Source organism: Microtus oregoni, unplaced genomic scaffold, assembly GCF_018167655.1.
Source record: "Microtus oregoni isolate MIOR12 unplaced genomic scaffold, Mior012 000032F_ref0000030, whole genome shotgun sequence".
NCBI classification, from domain to species: Eukaryota; Metazoa; Chordata; class Mammalia; order Rodentia; family Cricetidae; genus Microtus; species Microtus oregoni.
In genome coordinates, this window is record NW_024543091.1 from 12,165,930 (window position 1) to 12,188,304 (window position 22,375).

General features: G+C 40.0%; 1 protein-coding gene across 1 annotated transcript; it reads right to left on the minus strand.

Annotated features, from left to right (window-relative positions):
• Positions 1-1,906: 1,906 nt before the first annotated feature.
• Arpp19 (cAMP regulated phosphoprotein 19) lies at positions 1,907-21,123 on the minus strand. Its single transcript, XM_041679722.1, has 4 exons — positions 21,082-21,123; positions 20,847-20,901; positions 6,250-6,372; positions 1,907-2,096 (listed from the first exon to the last, which is right to left on the minus strand). Exons 2-4 carry the CDS (start codon positions 20,889-20,891, stop codon positions 1,926-1,928), a joined length of 339 nt encoding a protein of 112 aa, XP_041535656.1. The 5' UTR covers positions 20,892-20,901; positions 21,082-21,123; the 3' UTR covers positions 1,907-1,925.
• Between the last annotated feature and the right edge of the window lie 1,252 nt (positions 21,124-22,375).

The following is a 22,375-nucleotide window of genomic DNA, read 5'->3' on the forward strand; positions in this document are numbered from 1 at the left end:
TTGCTCATTACAAATGCATTTACATAAAACTGAGCTGTAAAATTACCAATATGGAGTCTGGAGTGTGTTGCTTTTCTGCCCTTCAGATTGAGTGGAGGACTAATCACTAGTGCGGAACCACAGGAAAGCGGGTACATAAATGTAGCCACAATACAAAATGATGCCTGGATTCCCATAGTGGGGTAGGTCTCATCCCAGCCCAAGATGAAGAGAAAGAATAGTATCAGCTCAGGCTGCTGCGGCTCAATATGCCTCCCCAACACCCCGAGGGAAGAGCTGTAAGAGAACAGTAAATGTGTCCCAATAAAGTGTGCTAATGTTTTCACTAACACATAGACCACAAGTAAAAGTAAAGTGATATTTTATTAAAATGACATGTATAATAGAAACCTAATTTTAATATGTTTTACCTACTACATAAATCACTGTAATTGTTAGAAGCCCAAATTCCCCTAGTTCATTCTAATTACTTAAAATTATTTACCAGAATTCAGCTAATCCTGACAGTTTCCTAGACCAATCTTTTCAACTACTTGCTTCATTATAAAGTTCCCTTAGGGATAAGAGTGTAGTTCCATAGTACAGTGCTTGCTAAGCACATGTAAGACAGTGGTTTGATCCTCAGCATAACAAAAAAACCCTCACAAAAGTCCTTTTATTTAAGCAAGTTTAAAAAGTAAAGACAAGATATAGATATGTATGTTCTCATATAAATGGAACGGCCCAACACAAGTCACAGAAGCAAAAGAGAAAAGATGGGGGTTGAGAAGAATACAGAAGGCAGAGAATGCAAGCCTTTAACTTTAGTATCCTCCAAAGTTCAGTGTGGAAGTAAAAGTTTCTACATTAAGAAAGTTTATATAAATTATATGAATTGTAATTTTTTGTAAGAGTCAAAATGAAATGTTCTGCATAGAACAAAAGATATGCCTAAGCAACATATCATATTTGTACAAGGCCACTGAAAGTCATGAATGTTAGTAACAAATAAAAATGCTTAATTGTGTATCAGGGTGAGTAGATTTTAGTTTGGTATTCTAATAAGCTCAAGATTGTAAACTATTCTTATACAAAAGCAGTAATGGTGGGCAGATTTGTGTAGGAAGTCTTGTGCTTCTGGTTGGCACATTATCTACTTTCTAATATGGTGAAATTAATACAGACATTTGTAAAAGGTTGTGCAAAACTATTGTATTTACAAAAATGGCACAAAAGTGAATGCAATAGTCAGTGCACATGCACACCCATTCACGTCTTCAACAAAGAAAGCTGTCTCAAGACTGCAGAACCGAGGAAGAGCACTACTAGCTTCAATGACAGCTGGTAAGCACTGGAGTCACACAAGTCACAACAGAACGGGCAAATATCGCCCAGGTAAGATGCTCTTGTTAAAGCTGAAACAGCAGGTTTAAGGCCGTCAAGTCCAAGCAGTTATTCAAATCTTTTGCAGCCCATTTACTTGTGTTTGAATTATGTGACTTGTCTTCCAACTTGTGGTCTTAAACTTCTGTCTTACAAAATTCAAAAGGAAAATACAGAAGAAATCAATACAACAGAGGTTCTATTAAATAAGAGTAACATACAAAGCTGTAATTACGAGGAAGTAAGGAAAGCCAGAACATTAAAGCTGTAAAACTTGCTTGCTACTTGTTGGAGCCAGCCCTACACCAGCTAGGTAATATGTACAATTATTATAACGTCAATTACTTAACTTGCTGTTTCATGTCCTTTGCATCAGTGCACTGTAAACTAACCAAAACCTCTACATATGTATGCTCCCTTACGACAGCAGCACACACTACCACTATCTGCAAAGCTGTCAGTCTCGAATGACAGAGTGAGCGAAAGGAAACAGAGAGTGGGGAAGGAACATAGTAAGGAGAAATAAAGGACATTAGAAGACTCATGCAGTTCAGCTCTTTTAATCAGCCAGCCAGCTTGCTAGCAACCAGGGATGGTTTCCGCTGAGGAAGGTCCTGTGGAGTGGGAATGTGGTCACCAGTGACCTCTGTCTTATCCGGGGCTGCAGCAGGAAGCTGCTTGTTCTTCATCTTTGCTTTCGCCATGTTGTAATCCCCAGAATCAAAATACTTTTGCTGCAAACAAAAAACAAAAAATTAGATTAGAGTTTAAAAGTTCTTCATACCATTGGACTGATTTGGATGGAAAAATGAAGAAACCATAGGCCTCTCACACCATGATAGAACTAATGATAGCTTAAGGACAACCAGGGGAATTTGCTTGAGGTCTGTCTGGCTTATATCCATTTCTACTGAATGTCTGCTATATATAAACTAATGTTCAAGAGCTAGTGAGAGATAAAACATGGTCAATTAAAATCAACCATCATAACAACTTTTACAATCAAAAATAAGGTTTGGTCATTAAAGTCTGGGTTTGGCAAAATGAAATAATAAAATGATGAAATGATAGCCTGGATAAATAATGAGCAGAAAAAAATTTCTCAGACTTTAGAGTCCCTAAAATGAAGTAGCTGAGACTCACAGTTAGCATAAGGCTACTGAATGGCCTAGGAAGCAGGTCTTATTAGCTGGCTTCCCCTTTTTGATAAGCCAGATCTGTGCTATGGCCAATGGATCTATGAACAGAAACTACTTTTTGGATAGCACTATACAAGTTTTATATGGAGCAGTTATCAGTGAGATGCAGGCAAGGTTATGTCTGAGGTTGCTGCAGTATCATTTTTTTTTTTTTTTTTTTTTTTTTTTGGTTTTTCGAGACAGGGTTTCTCTGTGGCTTTGGAGCCTGTCCTGGAACTAGCTCTGTAGACCAGGCTGGTCTCGAACTCACAGAGATCCGCCTGCCTCTGCCTCCCGAGTGCTAGGATTAAAGGCGTGCGCCACCATCGCCCGGCTGCAGTATCATTTTTGTATGATGCTTTAAAATGAGTGTAGAATTCTAATGCCTCCAAATCAAGAAGCTGCTTCTAGCTAAGTATGTGTGGCAGACCTGGAATCTCTGCATTCGGGATGTGAAGGCAGGAAGACAGATGCTCAAAGCTTGCTTCAACTATGTGAAACCCTGTCTTAAGAAGGAAAATGGAGCACTGCTGGCATATGGACAACAAAGCAGTCTGGTAAATTTCTTATGTGTGTTACTTAATTACAAAGTAAGAAACTGAACACTACAAACTAAAATAAATAATTATATTTACTTATTTACTGGGATGTGTGTCAAGAGAGTCTATGTGGAGGTCAGAGGACAATTTTCACAGTTGGTTCTCTCATTCCACCTTGTGAGTCATGGGGACTGAACTAAGGTTGACAGGCTCGGCAACAAGATTCTTTATCCTTTCTCATCTTGCATGCCTAAGCACCATAAAATTTCCTCCTATTTAATGAACTCAGTTTCTAACTAGAACTGTTTTATACTAAAAATATCAATCATAAAAGGATCTCATTTAATTGCATTTTGGGATGCTCTGCTGAAGAGAATACACAATCTCAATTTGGAGTCTTTGTGCAGCAGGAATATGAGAGCAAGTCTGAAGTCAGCTTGAGCTACTTAGTAAGCTCCTGCTAGTGTGAGCTATACTAAGACCCTATCTCAAGTAATACAAACTCCTTAAAATCAAATAAAACATACTTTAGATCATATGGAAGGCAATCTTACAAAAGCCTCTCTTATCATTCATTCATTCATTCAAGAAAATGCCTCTTGTAGCCCAGGATGCCTGAACTCTCAAGTACTGACATCACATACATTCCACCATGCCTAATTTCCCACTAAAATTGAGCAGCACTGACACTATGTATATGATTACCTAACATGACAAACTTTAAAGTCATGTTTATTAGAACTGGGTCGTCAGTCTTGGTACTTATCTTACAAATACAGAAAATCATGCGCTAGACTGTTCAAATCCTTACCCACTCTGATGGGCTATAATTCATCATGTACACAGTATTACTATTAAAAGTGCAATGGGAATATTATATAACACTAACTTCATAATACCACCAATAATACAGAAATAGATCTGTATAAAAATACAGAAAAAGATCTGATATGGTAATTAAATGCAATTTAACCCTCTCAAATAATAAAGAAACAAAGTCTCTTAGCTTGTTAACTATCATGGCAGAAGAAAATTGAAATCTAGAACTTTGTGACTCAGACTTTAAAAAAAATTCTAAAACAACAGCAACAACAAAAAAGCTTACTTCATTGACAGTCTGAGAAAATACAGAGCCACTCAAACATTCACATTCCAAATTCTACAGAATTATTTGAGTCAAAGCACAAAAAGCTTATTCCATTGATAGTTTGAGAAAATACAGACTCAAACATTCACATTCCAAATTATATAGATTTGATTCAAGTGGCATTTACTTCATTTCCAACTGTTTACATCTACAATACCAACTTTAAGATACATTAATTCATTAAGAGAGACATACATGAATCTAATCTACATGGGAAGTAGAAAAAGGCAAGATCTCCTGAGTAAATCTGGAGCGTGGGGATCATGGAACAGGGTAGAAGGGGAGGAGGGAGGAAGGGAGGGGAAGCAGAGAAAAATATATAGCTCAATAAAAAAAGAAAAAAAAGATATATTAATTCTGCTGTGGAGAAACCATCTCTTAATTAATACTAATAACCAGTCAAGTGCAAACATGAATTTGATGCCCAGGATTATACATGATTATGTCATAGCTGAAAATATACCTAATCGTACAGTACTGAAAGCAGACAGTACATGAACATTTTGCACAGCTAGATTCCTAATGAATGCAGTTCTCACTGTGAGATTTCTATTTACCTGCTACATGATTTTTACAATCATGATTTTATATAACCACATATTCTATTTTGTTGACTGATTATAACTTAGTATTTCTCTGATGATGAACAATAAGCCTGCTTCTAATTATAGTAAAAGCTTTAAGAGGGGAAAAAAAAGCTTCAAATTTGAAGATATTTTTCTCATACTGAATTATACTCTAAAATTAATTTGTAAGAGATCAGTCAATGTAAATACTTCCATAAATCTCCCATAAAACACTGAAAATTAAGAGTAATGATTTTAATGTTTATACAAAACAAGTTATCTATTAGTTACATTTAATTTCAAACTCAGCAGCAGGAATTATTCTAAGTATTTTCCCACTTTGGCTAAAGTTAGTACGATTTCTATCATGCAAGTAAACAGTCATTATTTCTTCTGTTAAATTAATTTATTTAGAGTCATGTTAATGTTTTTTAAGGTTCCGATATTTGGATTAATTTCCCTACTAGATTCTGTTTTATGGTACAGAAAATTTACATTTTTCTATATTTAACATAATTGTCTATATATTATTTGAAAGATGTGAATCCTTTCATTTCACAAGTTTAAAAACACATTATTTGTTGGTATCTTTAAAAATCACTTTTGGAGTTCAGAGTTGAGAAATAGTTCATATATAACTATGGTGCACACATACAGACTTGTTTTTTATATATAAGCAGTGGATACCAATACACTTAATGTATTTACTTAAAAAGAAATATAAAAATCTAGCATCTTCTACAATAAGTAATTGTCTTCCACATATACTTCATCATTTATTCTCTGATCCTCATATAATAAAGAATTCAAATGTGCTTTAATCCTAATTTTCTAATTTTTTTCAAGCAGAAGGAAGGAGTTGAGAGAAAATTAGAAACAAACGAGTAGCACTACGATTTCAATGCTAAGAGATAATGAAATATTTTCATTAATTTGAACTACTAAGATTATAATGTGCAAATTGGATTAAAGAAACTATGAAGCAAATTAGATGATTTTATAAAGGATCGTAAGCCTCTGGATGTTATGTGGGGCTTGTTTTCTAATAGGTAAGCTTTAGTAAGGGTGGTAGGGTAAAAACGCCAGTTTCTAGACATCGGTTCTTTCTGAAGAGAAGAGGGAGAAGGGTCATAGAGAAAATACAGGGTAGGTTTGAATTATGCCTACAATTAGTTTCTTACAAAGGTGACAATATATCAATAGTAAATGAAGGTGGTGGTTACAGGACTTCTCTTACATTATCATCTGTACTATGCTACATACTTGAAATATTTATAATTTAAAACATTATAATTGATTCTTTTCATACATATTCATGGTATGAGGTATGTAAAATATTGACAAAGACAGACACACGCACCTGAAATACAGAGATAAAAATGCAGACATTCACCTCACAGCCTGTCAGCACATTGAACTCATTTCCCCATGAGGGAAGACATTATTCAACAACTTACCCCTTTCTGCAATCGCTTCCTTAAGAAATCGGACCCGCCAGGTTTTTGTCCCAAGTGTGGGTACCTTGCTTTTAATTTTGCTTCTTCAGCTTTCTCTGGACTAGTTACTTTATCTTCCATTTCCTGAAATAATTTCAAGTAAATTATTTCTATTAAAACTCAGATTTGAAAATAATTCACTTTTTAATATCTGGATTCTGACTTTTGTTGTTGACTGCCAAGTAATCCAGCCTCTGACTAAGACCAAGCAGAGGAACCTTCTAAGCGCCTCTGTCTTCCTTCTCGAATGTCCCATGTGACAGCTCTATTATAGCTGTGATGCATGTACAACACCCCACACACTGGATAAAAATACCGAGACAGCTCAGCTCTCAAGGCTTGCAGTCACTTTCAGTCATGTATAATACATTTCTAGTTAGTCTCCTTCTATGGACTCTTCAGCTCTCTGTCTATATTTACAGAATCTTCTTAATACCACCACAATCTAAGGCCTTTCTGATTTCCTATTTATTCAAAATCATGTAGAATTTTAAACTCCTAAGACTCTTTACTAGACATTAATAGCTGCCCAAACACCAGCATGTTTTTTCCTAACTAAATGAATTCAAAAGACCTTGAAGTCTATAAAGGAGAGGAATATGTTCACTAATCCTCACTTCTGGCTGAATGTGAGAGATTATGCCTTTAATCACAGTGCGCAAGAGTCTGAGGCAGGAAGACTGTATAAAGTTCAAGGCCAGCCTACAGTGAGTCCCTATTTCCTGCCAACAAGAGGCAAATTCCATTCATGTCGAAGAGACCACATATTTTTAGGTATCAAAGTACTTTCTAAAAAGACTGTCATTAAATATCCCCTCCTGGGCTAAGGATTAAATTTGGGGGCACTCGGTTATACCTCTGGTCCTGTCACTGTCTGAAGATCATTTTCTCAAAACCTATCTTGACTTAGCCCACATTCTTCAAAATGCTATCTTTACAGAAAAGAATTTATTCATCATATCATGTCAAAAACAATAAATCAAGAAAATCACAGGCTTCCTATTATGGGAGATTGGGCAGCTGGCAAGGGCAATTTTAGCTATCAGACTCATTCTGAATGGCAAAACCTCACTTTGGCTCATTTTGAATCTCTAAGGTTATTTGTGAAGTAAAAATAGCCAAAATGTTAAATCTATAAATGTCAAGCCAACTGTTCTTACACAGCAAGTAAATAACTTACTTAGGAACCTTTCAATCTCATGTATTTTTTGTTCTTTAGATTTTCCTCAAAATCACATTTATACGTATTCTATTCCCTTCTGTATTACCAACACGTGGCCCTCAACAACTCCTTTATGCACCTCGTTTATGTCTTAGATTATTTTGAGGGAAAAGGTGCTAATGGCAGATACCCTTTGTTTTCTAATCTCTTTACATAAACCTGCCTTTTCTGTTTCAGATGTCCTACTTCTATCTTCTAGGCTGCAGTTTCATATACCTATGTTGACTTCCAATCTCTTACTGTAGCCATTCACACATATGCTTCATACAAAATTTATCTGTGTATTCAGCACAGGTAAGAGTCTAAATAATGATTTTTCCAGTCCTTACATTTAAGAATGGTATGTTCAGCCGGGTGGTGGCGGCGCACGCCTTTAATCCCAGCACTCGGGAGGCAGAGGCAGGCGGATCTCTGTGAGTTCGAGACCAGCCTGGTCTACAAGAGCTAGTTCCAGGACAGGCTCCAAAACCACAGAGAAACCCTGTCTCGAAAAACCAAAAAAAGAATGGTATGTTCAAAAGTTCAAATGTGAGGTATACAATACAAACCCTGGGTAATTCTCAGTGCATAAGCATATCAACACGCTGTTTATTACTGTCACATTTAAAAGCTAAGCCTTCATAAGCCCACTACTTCAGCTGGTATGCAAATCTAGTTGTATGCCCAAGTAAAAACAAAAATTAACTGCAATATCATTCGTTAAGGAGTTTTATATCTGTCTTTGAGACAGGGTTTCATTCTGTAGCTCTGGCTGTTCTGGAACTATGCAGACCAAGCTGGCCTTGAACTCAAAGAAATCTACCAGCCTCTGCTTCCTGAGGGTTGGGGTAGTTCCTAATTTTATGCATGATTTCTGTCTCATAAAGTGTAGAACCTAACTAGGTAAAGATATGAAGATACTGCACTTATGTAAAGCTGGAGGCGCTAAGACAAAAATAAAGTATGCAGTTTAATGCAAGGTGTGCTAGAGCCTTAGCGACATCTAGTGGTTGGCTGCTCACCTTTCACTACACAAATCTACTGCGATCCACTGGCATTCTCAGAACTGCAATTTCAAAGCAAAACTGGATGCGAGAACCTATTACTCTTGGGCTTCCCTGCCCAGTTAGCCCATTTTAAATATTGCTATTGAAAAGGAGCCAAAGGCAACTGCTGCCCTTTAGTCCCAGAACTTTCAAACCTTCCTGTCACAGAATCAGATTTTCTTGGGCCAAAAAGATTACACAGCAGCTAAAGAAGCTTGCCACATAAACTTGGCAACCTGAGTTTAATCTGTCTCTGATGGTGGTTGATGAGAACCAGATCCTGAGAGTTGCCTTCTGACCGTCACGTGTATATTGTAGCACACATGCACCCACACTCATGCTCACACAAGAAAAAAATGAGGCTAGGCTGGTGGTCTACATATTCAGTTCAAGAGGCACGTCCACACAGAGACATTCTCATTCTCTCTCATATTCTCTCTCATATTCTCTCTCTCTCTCTCTCTCTCTCTCTCACTCACTCACACACACACCCCAAACCCACTTCTTTTGATAACTACTTGAACCTAGGACCTCAAAAGTTTGAGACCAGGGGCTGGAGAGATGGCTCAGTGGTTAAGAGCATTGCCTGCTCTTCCAAAGGTCATGAGTTCAATTCCTGGCAACCACATGGTGGCTCACAACCATCTGTAATGAGGTCTGCTGCCCTCTTCTGGTCTGCGGACATACACACAGACAGAATATTGTATACTGTATACATAATAAATAAATAAATATTTTTAAAAAAAGTTTGAGACCAATGAGACCTCATCTCAAAACAAGGAGAGGACGACAGGGAGAAGACAGAGGTGAGAGGAAGTGAAGGGTGGAGGAAGAAAGGGGAATCTAATTCTTGAATGTCCTTGCCAATACGTAACACATTATCAATAAGTGCTGCTAGTACAATTTCCTAGAAGTCAAACTTTCTGTATTCAATAAGAGAAGGAAAGATATGAAAAGACAGACCTAAACTACACTTTAAAACAAAGTGAAGCACTATCAAGATCCACAATACTTTTCATGAACCATACAAAACCATTCTTAATCTACTGCAGAAGTTTTAGGACCTTACATTAAATAACTCCAAGTTGCTGGACTTTCACTAACATTCTAACACAGCTATAGATTTGCTTATATAGATATAAACGTGTGGGGGTGGGGTGCTGTGGCTGCTGGCATTTAGCCACGATTGCTCTGCTCTACATGCTTCCCCAAACAGTACAAATAGAAAGCTAAAACTACATTTTCCAAACTGTATTCCAATGAGGTAGCAATGGTAGCTACAAGAACCCATTCTTCTCTTGATCATGCTGCTACAGAGCAGCAGGCCCCTGTGAGTTCCTCCAGTGGGGTATTCACGGATAATCAAGGGGTCTTATAGCAGCTACATGGCAGTGGGGTAGAAGATGGCAGGCTCCAAACAGGACTTACTCCTACAGTCAGAGACATTCTTCAATCTCTGCCTCTGGAAACATCTCTTTATTTCTCCCTCTGTCCTTCCAACCCTTTCAAGAATTTGTAATCTAGCACCCCAAACCATTTCCTTTCTCTTTGAACTATGTCAAGTAGCTTTTGTTTTTGTCCTCTTCATACGATGCTTAATAAAAGTCAAGTGGAATAATTTATACCTGTAGTTATGCTAAAAATGGAAGAAGACTGAATTTGCTATGAACATCAAAGACATTCTCGAACATTTAATTGAGCTAAGAAAGAAAACAAACTGAAGAAGGGAGAAAAAGATTTGAGATAAAGAGAATGAAATATAAAACAAACAAAAAAATAGGTTACATATGCATCAAATATTTATACCCTAGATGTCTTTTGCAGGAGGGGGTAAAGGGAGAGATTCAGGGTCAGGGATGTCGCCTGCGTCAGAGAGCACAGAGGCCCTAGACTCACAATTTCCTGCATCTGAGAGGGAAGGAGGTAGGCAACAAAGGGCTGGGGTGTGGCTCAGTACAGAGCACTTGCCAAGAATGGGCAGGGCCCCGGGTTCAATTCCAAGTGCCGCAAAAACAAAATGAGACAAAAAAGAAAAACATACATCAGGATAGTGTTTTTAATTTACATGTTGTAATGTGGAAGTCGTGATGGGTTTATACTGACTGTCAAAACATGACAGGAACCATAATCTCTAGGTATATCTGTAAGGGAGTTTATAGATGGTTAATTAGGTAGCAAGATCTACCCTAGATGTTGTCAATATCATTTTATAGGCTGGGGCACTAGACTGAATTTTAAAAAGGAAGTGGACTAAAGAGATGGCTCAATGGTTTAAGAGAAGTTATACAATCACATACCATCACAAGGACTGGAGTTTGGACCCTAACACCTATGTAATAAGGCACACATTATACAAACACTTGTCACTCCAGCTCCAAAAAATGTAATGTCCTCTTCTGGACTTCATATATGCACTTACACACATGTTCTCACACGCGCATGCGCGCGCGCACACACACTAAATATGAGAAGAGGATAAAGGGAGAAAGAGAAAGATGAACACCAACATTCATCTCTGCTTCCTGGCTATAGCTGCATTGGCTCATGCTACCATACATTCCTAGCCATCATGGTGTATATCCTCAACCTCTGAGCAAAAGTAAACCCTTCCTTTAATCAACTTTTTATCAGATATTGAGTCAGAGCCATGAGAAAATAAATTAATACATATGTGATCTTTTATTGTTTTCGGGAGGGGTCTCTCTGTGTAGCTGTCCTGGCACTTGTGCTATAGATCAGGCTGCCCTTAAACTCATAGAGATCTGCCTGCCTCTACATCCTGAGTGTTGGAATTAAAGGCATGTGCCATCACCACCTGGCTTGCATCATAAAGTTTTAAATGGGGCTAACTAAACAAAACTAAAGCATAACATTTCCAAATTGGTAGTTTAGTAGTGAAGAAAAGAAAATCATTGGGGAAAGTTAATAAAATATTAACGGGACTAGATATTACCCACATAGCACCATAATAACAAAGGGACAAAGTAAACATGATTTGCTCAAAATGAAAAAAGGTGAGATGAAAAATAAAAAAAAAAAACAAATAAAAACACTGAAAATTTCAATGATCACAATAACCATAAAAGGACTGATGGACCTGTCCATTTAAATCTGTAGCTGGAAGCCAAGAGAGACAGTCATGCCTGTAATCCTAGTATTCGAGAGACAGAACCAAAAGGATAGCCACCAAGTCTATAAGCATGGTCAACATAGCAAGTTCCAGGACCGCCTGTTCAAAATGCCAAAAATAAACAAATAAATGAACAGATAAAAATTCAGACACGGAATAAGAAACAACAACAAAAACTAGTCACTTACCAAGTAAAATTTAAAAATGACAGGTAGAAAATAAACAGGGGAAATAACATATTAAACAAGCCCTAATCGAATGCTAGTGCACCTATATTGAGTAACATAGATACTAAAAGTATTAGAAATATATAGGACAGCCAGGTGATGAGTGGCATGCCTTTAATCTTAGGAGAAGGTGGATCTCGAGTTCGAGGCTAGCCTGAACTATAGAGTTGGTTCCAGGATAGCCAGGGCTACACAATGAAACTCTGCCTCAAAACAAACAAACTAACAAACAAAACAGGCTGGAGAGATGGCTCAGCGTTTAAGAGCACTGCCTGTTTTTCCAGAAGACGGAAACCACGCGGTGGCTCACAAACATCTGTAATGAGATCTGGTGCCCTCTTCTGGCCTGCAGGAATACATGCAGGCATGGCGGGCATGGGATGGCAAGTGCTACTTACTGGTACCCTACGATGAGAAGGTACAAGCCTGTGTGTTGTATAAAATGAACACAGGTGCCTGATCGTGCAAGTAGATCCCAGCACCACAACAGGGATCGAAGATAGTCAGTGTTGTTTTATCCTTTGAAGGAAGGAAACCTAACTGGCACTAGAGGCCCACCCAGAAACAGTTTTGGTTGTTTGGGTTTTTTCCTTTTTCTCCTCTCTCTCTCTCTCTCTCTCTCTCTCTCTCTCTCTCTCTCTCTCTCCCTCCCTCCCTCCCTCCCTCCTTCCCTCCCTCTGTTAAACAGAGACAGGGTTTCTCTGTTTAACAGTCTTAGCTGTCCTTGAACTAGCTCTGGTAGACTAGGCTGGCCTCTAACTAACAGAGATTCGCCTGCACCTGCCTCTGGGATTAAAGGTGCCACCACCACCCAGCAGCAACAGAGCTGTTTTACCCGAGGAATGAAAGCCTGGGGTCTGGAATTTCCCCCTTGGAGGAGACTGGCATGGCAGCAAGGCTTTGATGATTTCTGTGATGATTTCTGCTGTTTCAACTATGAGCAATGTCAGGAACAGAGAAGTCATTCAGGTTACTGTGGACTTTGTTGCTACAAAGGATAATTTCTAATCAGACCCTAGGAACTCTGGTCTTTCCTATGTTAATCAGTGTGAGCAGTTATCAACTTATGGGAAAAAAAGCTTGAAATCAGCACATTTATGAACGAGGCAGCTAGTTCACCATTAGCTGAGTGTGCTGGCAGAATCACTTGAGTATGAGTTCAATGTCAGCCTGGAAAAACTTACTGAGAGCTCATTGTGCCCCATCCTAAAGCTGACAGCATTTACTTAAACATTTATTTATCTTACAAGTACTTGGTTTTACAAAAAAGATCCCAATAATTTCTTTTACATGTATGTATGTATTTATGTATGTATGTTGTGTGGGGGGCATCTGCATATCACCACAACAGAAGTGTGGAAGTCAAAGGATAACTTGCAGGAGTTGGTTCTCTTATTCCACCACATAAGATCTGGAGATCAAACTAAAGTTATCAAGCTTAAAGGCAAGAACCTTAACATTCTAAGCCATCTCCTGAAGCCCTGATAAGAGAGGAAGGAAGGAAGCAGGGAGGGAGGGAGGGAGGGAGGCAGGAAGGAAGGACGGACGGACGGACTGATCAGGTCTGATTATGTGTGCCAACATTCCTAGTATTCAAGGATTTGTGGAAATTTATGGCGAGTTCAAGGACTGCTTGGCTAGTGATACCTGCCTCAATACAAAACAAAAGGAAGTCACACAAAGACTGTATACATGTGTACCCTTAATTCAACGGCAGAGCAGTTGCTTGGGTAGTATTAAGACCTGAGTTTAATCCGCAGCAGGGGTCAGGAAAAGGGTAATAAGCAAAGAAACTAGTAAGAGCCAAGCAGCCTCAAACTTCTAGGCAAGATTACAAGCTTGAGGACAGCTTGGACATTCTAGAGATTTCCAGGCCAGCTGGGGATACAAAATGAGACTGTTAAGCAAAAGCTTAAAAACTGGGCATATGTAACCCTAGCGTGTACAAAGTGAAGGCAAGAGAATCAGGAGTTTCAAGCCAGGATGCAATATATAAAACCAAGTCTTAAAAAACAAACAAGCAAACAAAAACAATAGTAAAGGGAGCCTTTAATTCCACCACTCAGGAGACAGAAGCAGAAGACTCTCTAAGAGTTCAAGGTCAGCCTGAATGGACAGGGATAAACAGAGAAACTGTCTTTAAAAAAAAAAATCAGTCAAACAACAATAACAACAAACCCCAACCAACCAAAGAAACTCAAAAAGCCCCCACAAAAGTAAAGGACCACTTGTCACCAAGCTTAATGACCTCAGTTTAATCCCTGGGTCCCGGATGGTAGGAGAGAACAGACTCCCATAAGTTGTTCTCTATTCTGCCCATATATACTGTGGTAGATGGGCACTTGCACACTCACTCACTAATAAAATATAAAAAGCTTAAAAAGAAATGTCAAAGCCGGGCGGTGGTGGCGCACGCCTTTAATCCCAGCACTCGGGAGGCAGAGGCAGGCGGATCTCTGTGAGTTCGAGACCAGCCTGGTCTACAAGAGCTAGTTCCAGGACAGGCTCCAAAACCACAGAGAAACCCTGTCTCGAAAAACCAAAAAAAAAAAAAAAAAAAAAAAAAAGAAATGTCAAACTCAGGAAGAAAAATAGTTTTAAAAATTCAAAGCTGATTTTGAAATTTTATTCTTTAAAACCTCTTGTGTTACATGCTGTGGATTATGCTCATTGTTAAGAAAATGCTGATTGGCTGAGAGTCAGGCAAAAAGTATAGGCGGGTGATCAGACTGAGGATGCTGGGAGAAAGAACGGTGGAGTCAGAGCTGCTGAGCAAGCAGGACGTGTAGAAAATGAGGTAACAAGCCATGACATGTGGCAAAGTCTAAACAGAAATATGGGTTAATTTAAGTGTAAGAACTAGTAACAAGCCTGAGCCATTAGCCGAACATTTACAATTAATATAAGTCTCTGTGTGGTAATTTGGAAGCGGCTCCTGGGACAGGAAACCTCTACAGTCACAAGTTTATATATTTTAATAATACACACACACACATATATATATATACCTATATAAGCTATATAACTAAGTGACTTAACAAATAACGGTGGGATGGTTATAACTGTCTTCGTATAGTCTACACTTAGAAGAGAACCTAATCCTTATCGAATGTAAACGTGAACTAAGATTAACACATGTATTTCTGTGAGTTTTACTATTAGAATACAATAGAAACCCTTTGTTACTAAGGCATAAGCTATGAATACATATCTGGAAACATTCAAGAGCTAGAGTTCAGTAGCAAAGCACAACCTAAAATCCATGAGGTCCCAGGTTCAATAGATCAGCACCAACAATAGCAAAAGACCTTTGAAAATTAGGCCTGGGGATGTAGCTCAGTGGTACAGTGCTTGCTTCACATATGCATGATATTTCCTAGGTTCAATCTTTAGTACTGAAAAAAGTTAAATGATTATTTTATATTCTAATAAGCTGATAATTTTATCGAAACATTTTTTCAGCCTGTGGCTAAGTTACATAGCTCAGCAGTAAAACCTGGGCACTTGAATCAGTTCTCTGTCTGCTGAGCAATATGGCAGCAAGTTCACTAAGGCACTGATGAATTAACAAAGGCCAACAGACCTTTAAAGATATTGTTAGGAAGGTCAACTATCCGGGCGGTGGTGGCGCACGCCTTTAAGCCTTTATACCACCAGGCAGAGGCGGTGGATCTCTGTGAGTTCGAGGCCAGACTGGTCTACAAGAGCTAGTTCCAGGCCAGGCTCTCAAAACCCTGTCTTGAAAAAACAAACAAACAAACAAAGGAAGGCTCAACTACTGTTACCAATTTATAGAGTCACTTTTGTCCTGTAAATTCTTAAGATTTGCCAGTGCTTGGCATTCAATGACAGTAAGTAAAAGTCTCCGGAAGGACAATGTCTTTCTACTGCGTCCATAAAACCAAGAAACTTTCAACATAGATTTACCATCAGCTTAAGAATATTTGATGCCACAGAATTAATAGGTTCAGGAATCTAAGTTACAAAGTACAAATCTTACACATACTACAGAAGCAAATCTAACAAGCTGGTAGAGCTGGAAGTGTAATTAACAAGGTTCTGGGTTTCCTCCCTAGTACCACAAGATGGGACATGACTGAAAACCCTGTACTCAGGAGGTACAAGTAATGAGACAAGGAGTTCAAACTCATCCTGACTACCCTTTTAGTTCAAGGCCAGTCTGAGATAGAAGACCCCACTGGACAAACAAGAGAGAAATCTGTCTGGATAGAAAAAAAGAACACTATTAAGCCTACTAAAAAATATCAAGATCAAAATTAACTAGAATTTATTAAAAACAGGGGGTTGGGGGGGCAAATTTACATGTACTGCTAAACACTGATATAAGGAAACAGTCATGTTACACATATGATTAGGGATGTTCAGGAAAATGTATTGTCATTAGAGGACATCAGAGATGGCTCCGTGGTTAAAAGCAATGGCTCTTCCAGAGGACCTGGATTCAACTCCCAGCATATACAAGGTGGCTCACGATGGTCTCTAACTCCAGTCCCAGGTAGGTGATCTGATGCACTCTTCTGACCTTCCAGGGCACCAAGCAGCACACAGATACACAGACATACATGCAGACAAAACACCCATACACATTAAAACAAACAGCCGATAAGAGATAAATGTCATGTGCAAGATTTAAGAAGCCTCCCATGAAGAAGAGAATGCAGTTTTTGCCCTCTGTGTCCTTTCTCATGGTTTAATGAGCTTAAAATGTCTGAAACTGAAGCAGCCATACTGCAGTAAGAACTGAGGTGCTAAGAATGGTGGAGCAGCAACAAAGGACATAAGGTTTTTGAAAACCTCAGAACCACTATCCCAGTCCTTGGGCTAGCCTTTTGGGCTTCTTTGTCAAGAGAGAAAAATAACTAACTTCTATCTTGTTTAAACTACTATTAGTTTCATCTTCCTGCCACATGTAACCAAGCATAACTCTGATTACAGAAAAGGCATGTAGGATTTAGACACACAAAGATGTAGGCAAGCAGGTTTTGTCTAAGGATGAAGGAAGCATCAGTAAGAGAATGGAACAGGGTGGGCAAGAGGAGATGAAGCAAGAGAATGTGATGAAAGGAGCTGGTGAGCTTGGACTTCATCCTGTGGCAGACAGTCGGGAAGATAAACTTACCCCCAGCCTGGACTGTGCAAGGCCACCCCCCACCCCAATCCACCAACAGGCAGCCCTTGAGAGAACAGGAGGTTTTTCACTGCAAATCTATGTAACAGTTCTCTTCTTTTTACACCATGAACAAAACCACCAGGCCTTGATATATATTTGTATGGGGGAGGGGGGTTAAGGTCTCTCTACATAGCTCTGGCTGTTCTAGAATGCACTATGTGACCAGGCTAGCCTTAAACTCAGAGACCTGCCTGCCTCTGTCTCCAGTGTACTGGATTTAAAGTGTGCGCTACACACCTGGCCTGCATCTTTTTAAAAAATAATTATTTTTAAGTTTGTGTATTTTGTCTGCATGTATGTCTGTATACTACTCATGTACCCTGGTCAGAAGAGGACACTAGATCCTCTGAAACTGGAGTTACAGATGGTTGGTGAGCCACCATGTGGGTGCTGAGAATAGAACCAGTTCCTCTGGAAGAGCAGCCAGTGCTCTTAACTACCTCTCCAGCCTGGCCAGGTGTTCTTTAATAGAGTATTTCAGTTAGGAGCTCTACTTCAGCTAGTCAGTCTAAGCTACTTCACCTAGCCTGAGTAAAATAATCTCTAGAAACCTGCTACTGGCATCTTAAAGAAACAAAACAACAACAACAAAAACCCAACCTGAGCCACAACACACGTAAGCATTATGTATTTAGTTTTGTTCATATTTTTAAAGTGGACCAAAGTTAAAGTTTCTATGCTTTATCACCATGGGCTCACTGTATTATACTTGACAGCTTCTGTTTCCTGACTGCTGGGATTATTAGGTGTGACCCACTATGCCGAGCTAGAAATAATTTTAAAATTATCTTCAGTTCTAAATAGTTAAATGACCTCACAGCTTATGTTAAAAGAACTTAGTCATCACATGGCCAATGGGGTAGTTAACTTTTAACAGCAGCTACCATTTCTCAATATATTTAGTTTTAGCACAATACCAGATATAATGAATAGTTTATAGATAGGCTGTGTTTCTGTTTAAGACTGATACAAAGAAGCAGATATCTGTGTTTTTATGCTCACACATATCTAATTAATAACTTAATTTAAAATAGGTGCCTATCTGATTGCCTTCTCTTTAAAAAAATTTGCTTTCAATTTTATAACCATTGGTCTGTGTATTTCTTCTCTTAACACGAGTGTGTGCCATTTATCAGGGGTAGAAACAGTGACCTTGTCATATTCCTTGCAGGGCCCTGCTATCTTAAACTTTTAAAGACAACAAGCTAACAAAAACCTTAAAAGTATTTTTAACTGAATACTTTGGCTATAATTGAAAGGTCAAATGGGAACAGAGACAATAATCAACTTTTTAGGTCATGTAACTGTTCTTCCAAATAGAAGAAACAGGTGATTTGGCTCACTAGAACACAGAAGTGACTTTGCACATTTTCCTCTTGTTTAAGGATAGTGTTCATGCCTCAGGCACTTAAAATCTACAGCCACTCTTCAATTCAAAAAGGGACATCACATTCTCAACACCCTCTAATTTATATTAATGACATTAGCTAGAAACAAAGACCTTAAAAAATGCTTAAAGAGAAAAAAATCTTAAAGAGAAAACATTAAAATTATCCTTGATATTAGGTATTATATTAGGCTATTTTAATCAAAAGTATTTATACCCTAGAAAGCCAATACTTCAAACTTTGGCAACATATTAACAAATCCTGTCACCCAAAATTATTTTAGCTGGGTGTAGTGGCAGCTGGATTGTAATCCTTGAACTTGGGAGGTTTAAAGCCAGAGGAGCACTTCACATCAAAGGCAAGCAAGGGCTACAGAGTGAGCCCCTGCCTGAAAAATAATTAAACAAGGGCTAGCAGGATGGCTCAGTGGGTGGGAGCTCTAGCCACCAATGCTGACAACCCAAATACTGGAGTTCTCATGGTAGAAGGAAAAAGCCAGCTCCTGCAGGTTATTCTCTGACCTCTACACAAACACCCCCAACATACAATAAATTTAAAAAAAATCACCTCCCACAGCATTATGTATCAAATTAAAACCAAGATTTATTTCAGTATATTTAAGACAAGATAGAGATGGGGCTTTGAGTTCCTAAACCCTAAACAATTGTGAATACATCAAAGCTTACAATATGAACAGGTAATATTTAAGATTACTGTTCAGACTATAATCCTTAAACTGTATGTATTTTATTTAATTTTTTTTTTTTTTTGGCTTCCAAAATTCATTACTCAGCTGGCCCTCATGGCACAGGTTTATAACCTGAGTCACTTGGTGTCTGAGCCTAGAGGATCACCAAGTTCAAGGCTTGTCTGGGCAACTTAGTGAGATCGTTTAAAAACTAAAAACAAAAAGATTAGGGCCAGCATGGTAACCGATCAATAGTTTCAGGGCCATGCGCTCTAGCTAGCCTGAGCAACACCAGTTCTTCTCCCAAAAAGACAGCAGGGGCTGGGTCAGTAAAGCGCTTGCCCTGCACACACATATTCTCTTTTCTTCTCACTTGCTGTTCTCACGAAAGCAGAAGGGGACCCCAGGAAAGCCCTTCCTTGCCTAGGCTGCCCCAGAGGCCCCCTACTGCAGAAAGAAGGGAAGGAGGAAGGACGAAATCTTTCTTCTTGCAAAGGATACAACCAAATAACGTGGTGTTCTTTATTATCTTTGTTTTCCTTTTCATCAGTTAATTTACAAGTACTGTCAGAACGGAACTATCACATGGAAGAAATTACACAGGAAAAGTTGACATGCTTAAGAACATACGGGACGGGCACAGAGCAATAATCTACATGGCAACATTAAGTATAAGCCCTAAGAAAGTTTAGACAGTAGACCAAATGTCATTTACAGTAAAGCAGCTTGTTATTAATCATCCATTAATTAATTTGAGACAGGGTCTCATTATGTAGCTCCAGCTGGCCTGGAACTCACAGACATCTGCCTGCTTTTTTGCCTGAGTGCTGGGATGAAAGGCGCAGTTTGATTTTTTTTTTTTTTTTTAAGAAAAAATGTTGGGAATTCTCCCTAAAACAATGTAAGAACTGAGACCAAGGACTGTTCTCCTTTCTTAGCTAACTGATTAAACGTACCCAGGAAGGCAAGGCCTCGGAACAATTAACAACTACGATGGAATGGGCAGGCAACAGCCCAGATAAACACACAGGCCTCGTATTCCTAGACGGAAAGCTAGCTCATTTTTCTTCGTCAGAGAAAACAAATGAGCTGACAAAAGCATCCCCATGTTTCGAGAAATACCTGAGTAGTGAAAATTTGTAAAGCTCATCCAATTCTCGAATTTTAGTCAGGTGCAAACCCTGGCAGCCAGCATTTGTGAGCCCAGGTTGTGCCGGGTTTCCATGATCTCGGCTGGGCCTCACAGCAGTCGTGGGAAGTGGACACTATCACCTGGACTTTACCGACACCGATCATGGGGGCCGCGCGGCTCACCATCCTGATCTAGATCTGCATCGCCCCCCTGAACGGAGACACCTCTGGGGGGGGGGGGGGTTACCTGCAAGCTTACAAGTGGTCGGAGCGCTTCCGGGAGAAACCAACGTCCTAAGCAAATAAAAAGCTCACTACAAAACTTGGGTCCCTGGCATGGGCCCGAGGCCTGCCTCCCTCACATACTCAAGTGACACACCGAGGCACCGGCGAGAAGCGTTAGGTGTCCGAGCCTCCGGAGGCCCCGGCTGCGGGGGGAGCCGACCGCCTCCTGTGGTGTCGCCAGGCAGGCAGCCTTCAGCGGAAGGCTCCGTCGGCCAAGGACCCCGCCACACCGGCTTCCCTCAGCCCCGCCGAGCCACCGCCGCACGCTCACCTTCTGCTCCTCCGCCGACGCTGCCTCGGGGACTTCCGCGGACATGGTGCTCCTTCTGCAGAAGAGACGCCGGGAGGGGACTGATTACCGGGTGGCAAGGCCTCCCACTGCCTTCTGCCTGCCCAGCTGCCCGCCGGGCTGGCGGCTGTCGCCTTGTGACGACACGGCTGCCCGGCTCCCGCCCGCCGTGGCTCCCGCAGCCCAGGCCCGCCAGACTCCCGCGCCGCGCCCTTACCTACCTATCCCCGCGCCTCCGGCCCTGCGACGCCCAAGCACTTCCTCTTTCCCTCAAAGGTTGAGCCTCGCGCCTCACCTCACTTCCGTCCGTGAGCGTACAGTGCTTCCTGGGAATTGTAGTTTATCTGTAGCACCGTCTTTCCTCCCTTCTCTGGCCTTTCCAGACTACTCTGATCTCCCATTTACCCATCTGCTTGCACTGTGATCTGCAGTAGCTCTGCTTCAACTTAACCCCGTCCACCATTACTTCTTCAGTTCCCCCACCTTGTCTCAGCACAATCTTCTTAGATCAACTTCTTCAAAGCTATCACAATAAACACAGCATCATTAGACAGGAACTATGATCTCTTTGGTAATGTCGCTTTACTCTCTCAGCCACACTAAGGATAGAGCCAATATTTCACTCTGAGATCCTCCCCAGATCTTGGTATTTCCTTCATAATAAATAAGTAATGAATGAATTCAGCTTCCATTCCTTGTTCTTTCACGGCAGGTAGCTCAAAACACTGAGCTCCAGAAAGACTTTCTTAATTGCCAAGTCCTGTGTGTTCGTATCAACTCCTCATTCTACAAAGCATCTTATACCTGCTGGAGCATCTGGTTCCAAAGAAATGTGCCTCAGAACTCTTGGAATAAAGTGACCTTGTACGTTCAGCTCGTAGGAATTGGAAGGTAATGAATGGGGAGCAATCGAAAGGTCCTAATAATTGGATGTGGAATTTGGAAGCCATGAAAACTGAAGGTAGGCCCTGTGGCATAGGAATGTAATCCCAGCTGTCTGGAAGGTTGAAGCAGAAGGATGTCAAATTTATGTCTGCCTAGGCTATAGAGTAAATAAAAGACCAACGGGCAATTTAATGAGGCCCTATATCAAAAGGCAGGTATGGAGCTCCTCAGTGGTAGAGGGTTTTGCTGTGGATAATGCTTTTGTACACTGTAAAGATTTGTCACTCATATTGGTTTAATAAATGCTGATTGGCCAGTAGCCAGGCAGGAAGTATAGGTAGGGCCACCATACTAGGAGAATTCTGGGAAGAGGAAAGGCAGAGAGGCAGTCATAAGCCAGATGCAGAGGAAGCAAGATGAGAATGCCAAACTGAGAAAAGGTACCAAGCCACATGGCTAAACATAGATAAGAATTATGGGTTAATTTAAGTTGTAAGAGCTAGTTGATAATAGACCTGAGCTAATAGGTCAAGCAGTTTATAATTAATATAAGCCTCTGTGTGTTTATTTGGGACTGAATGACTGCAGAACTGGATGGGACAGAAACTTCCATCTACAGGGTTTGC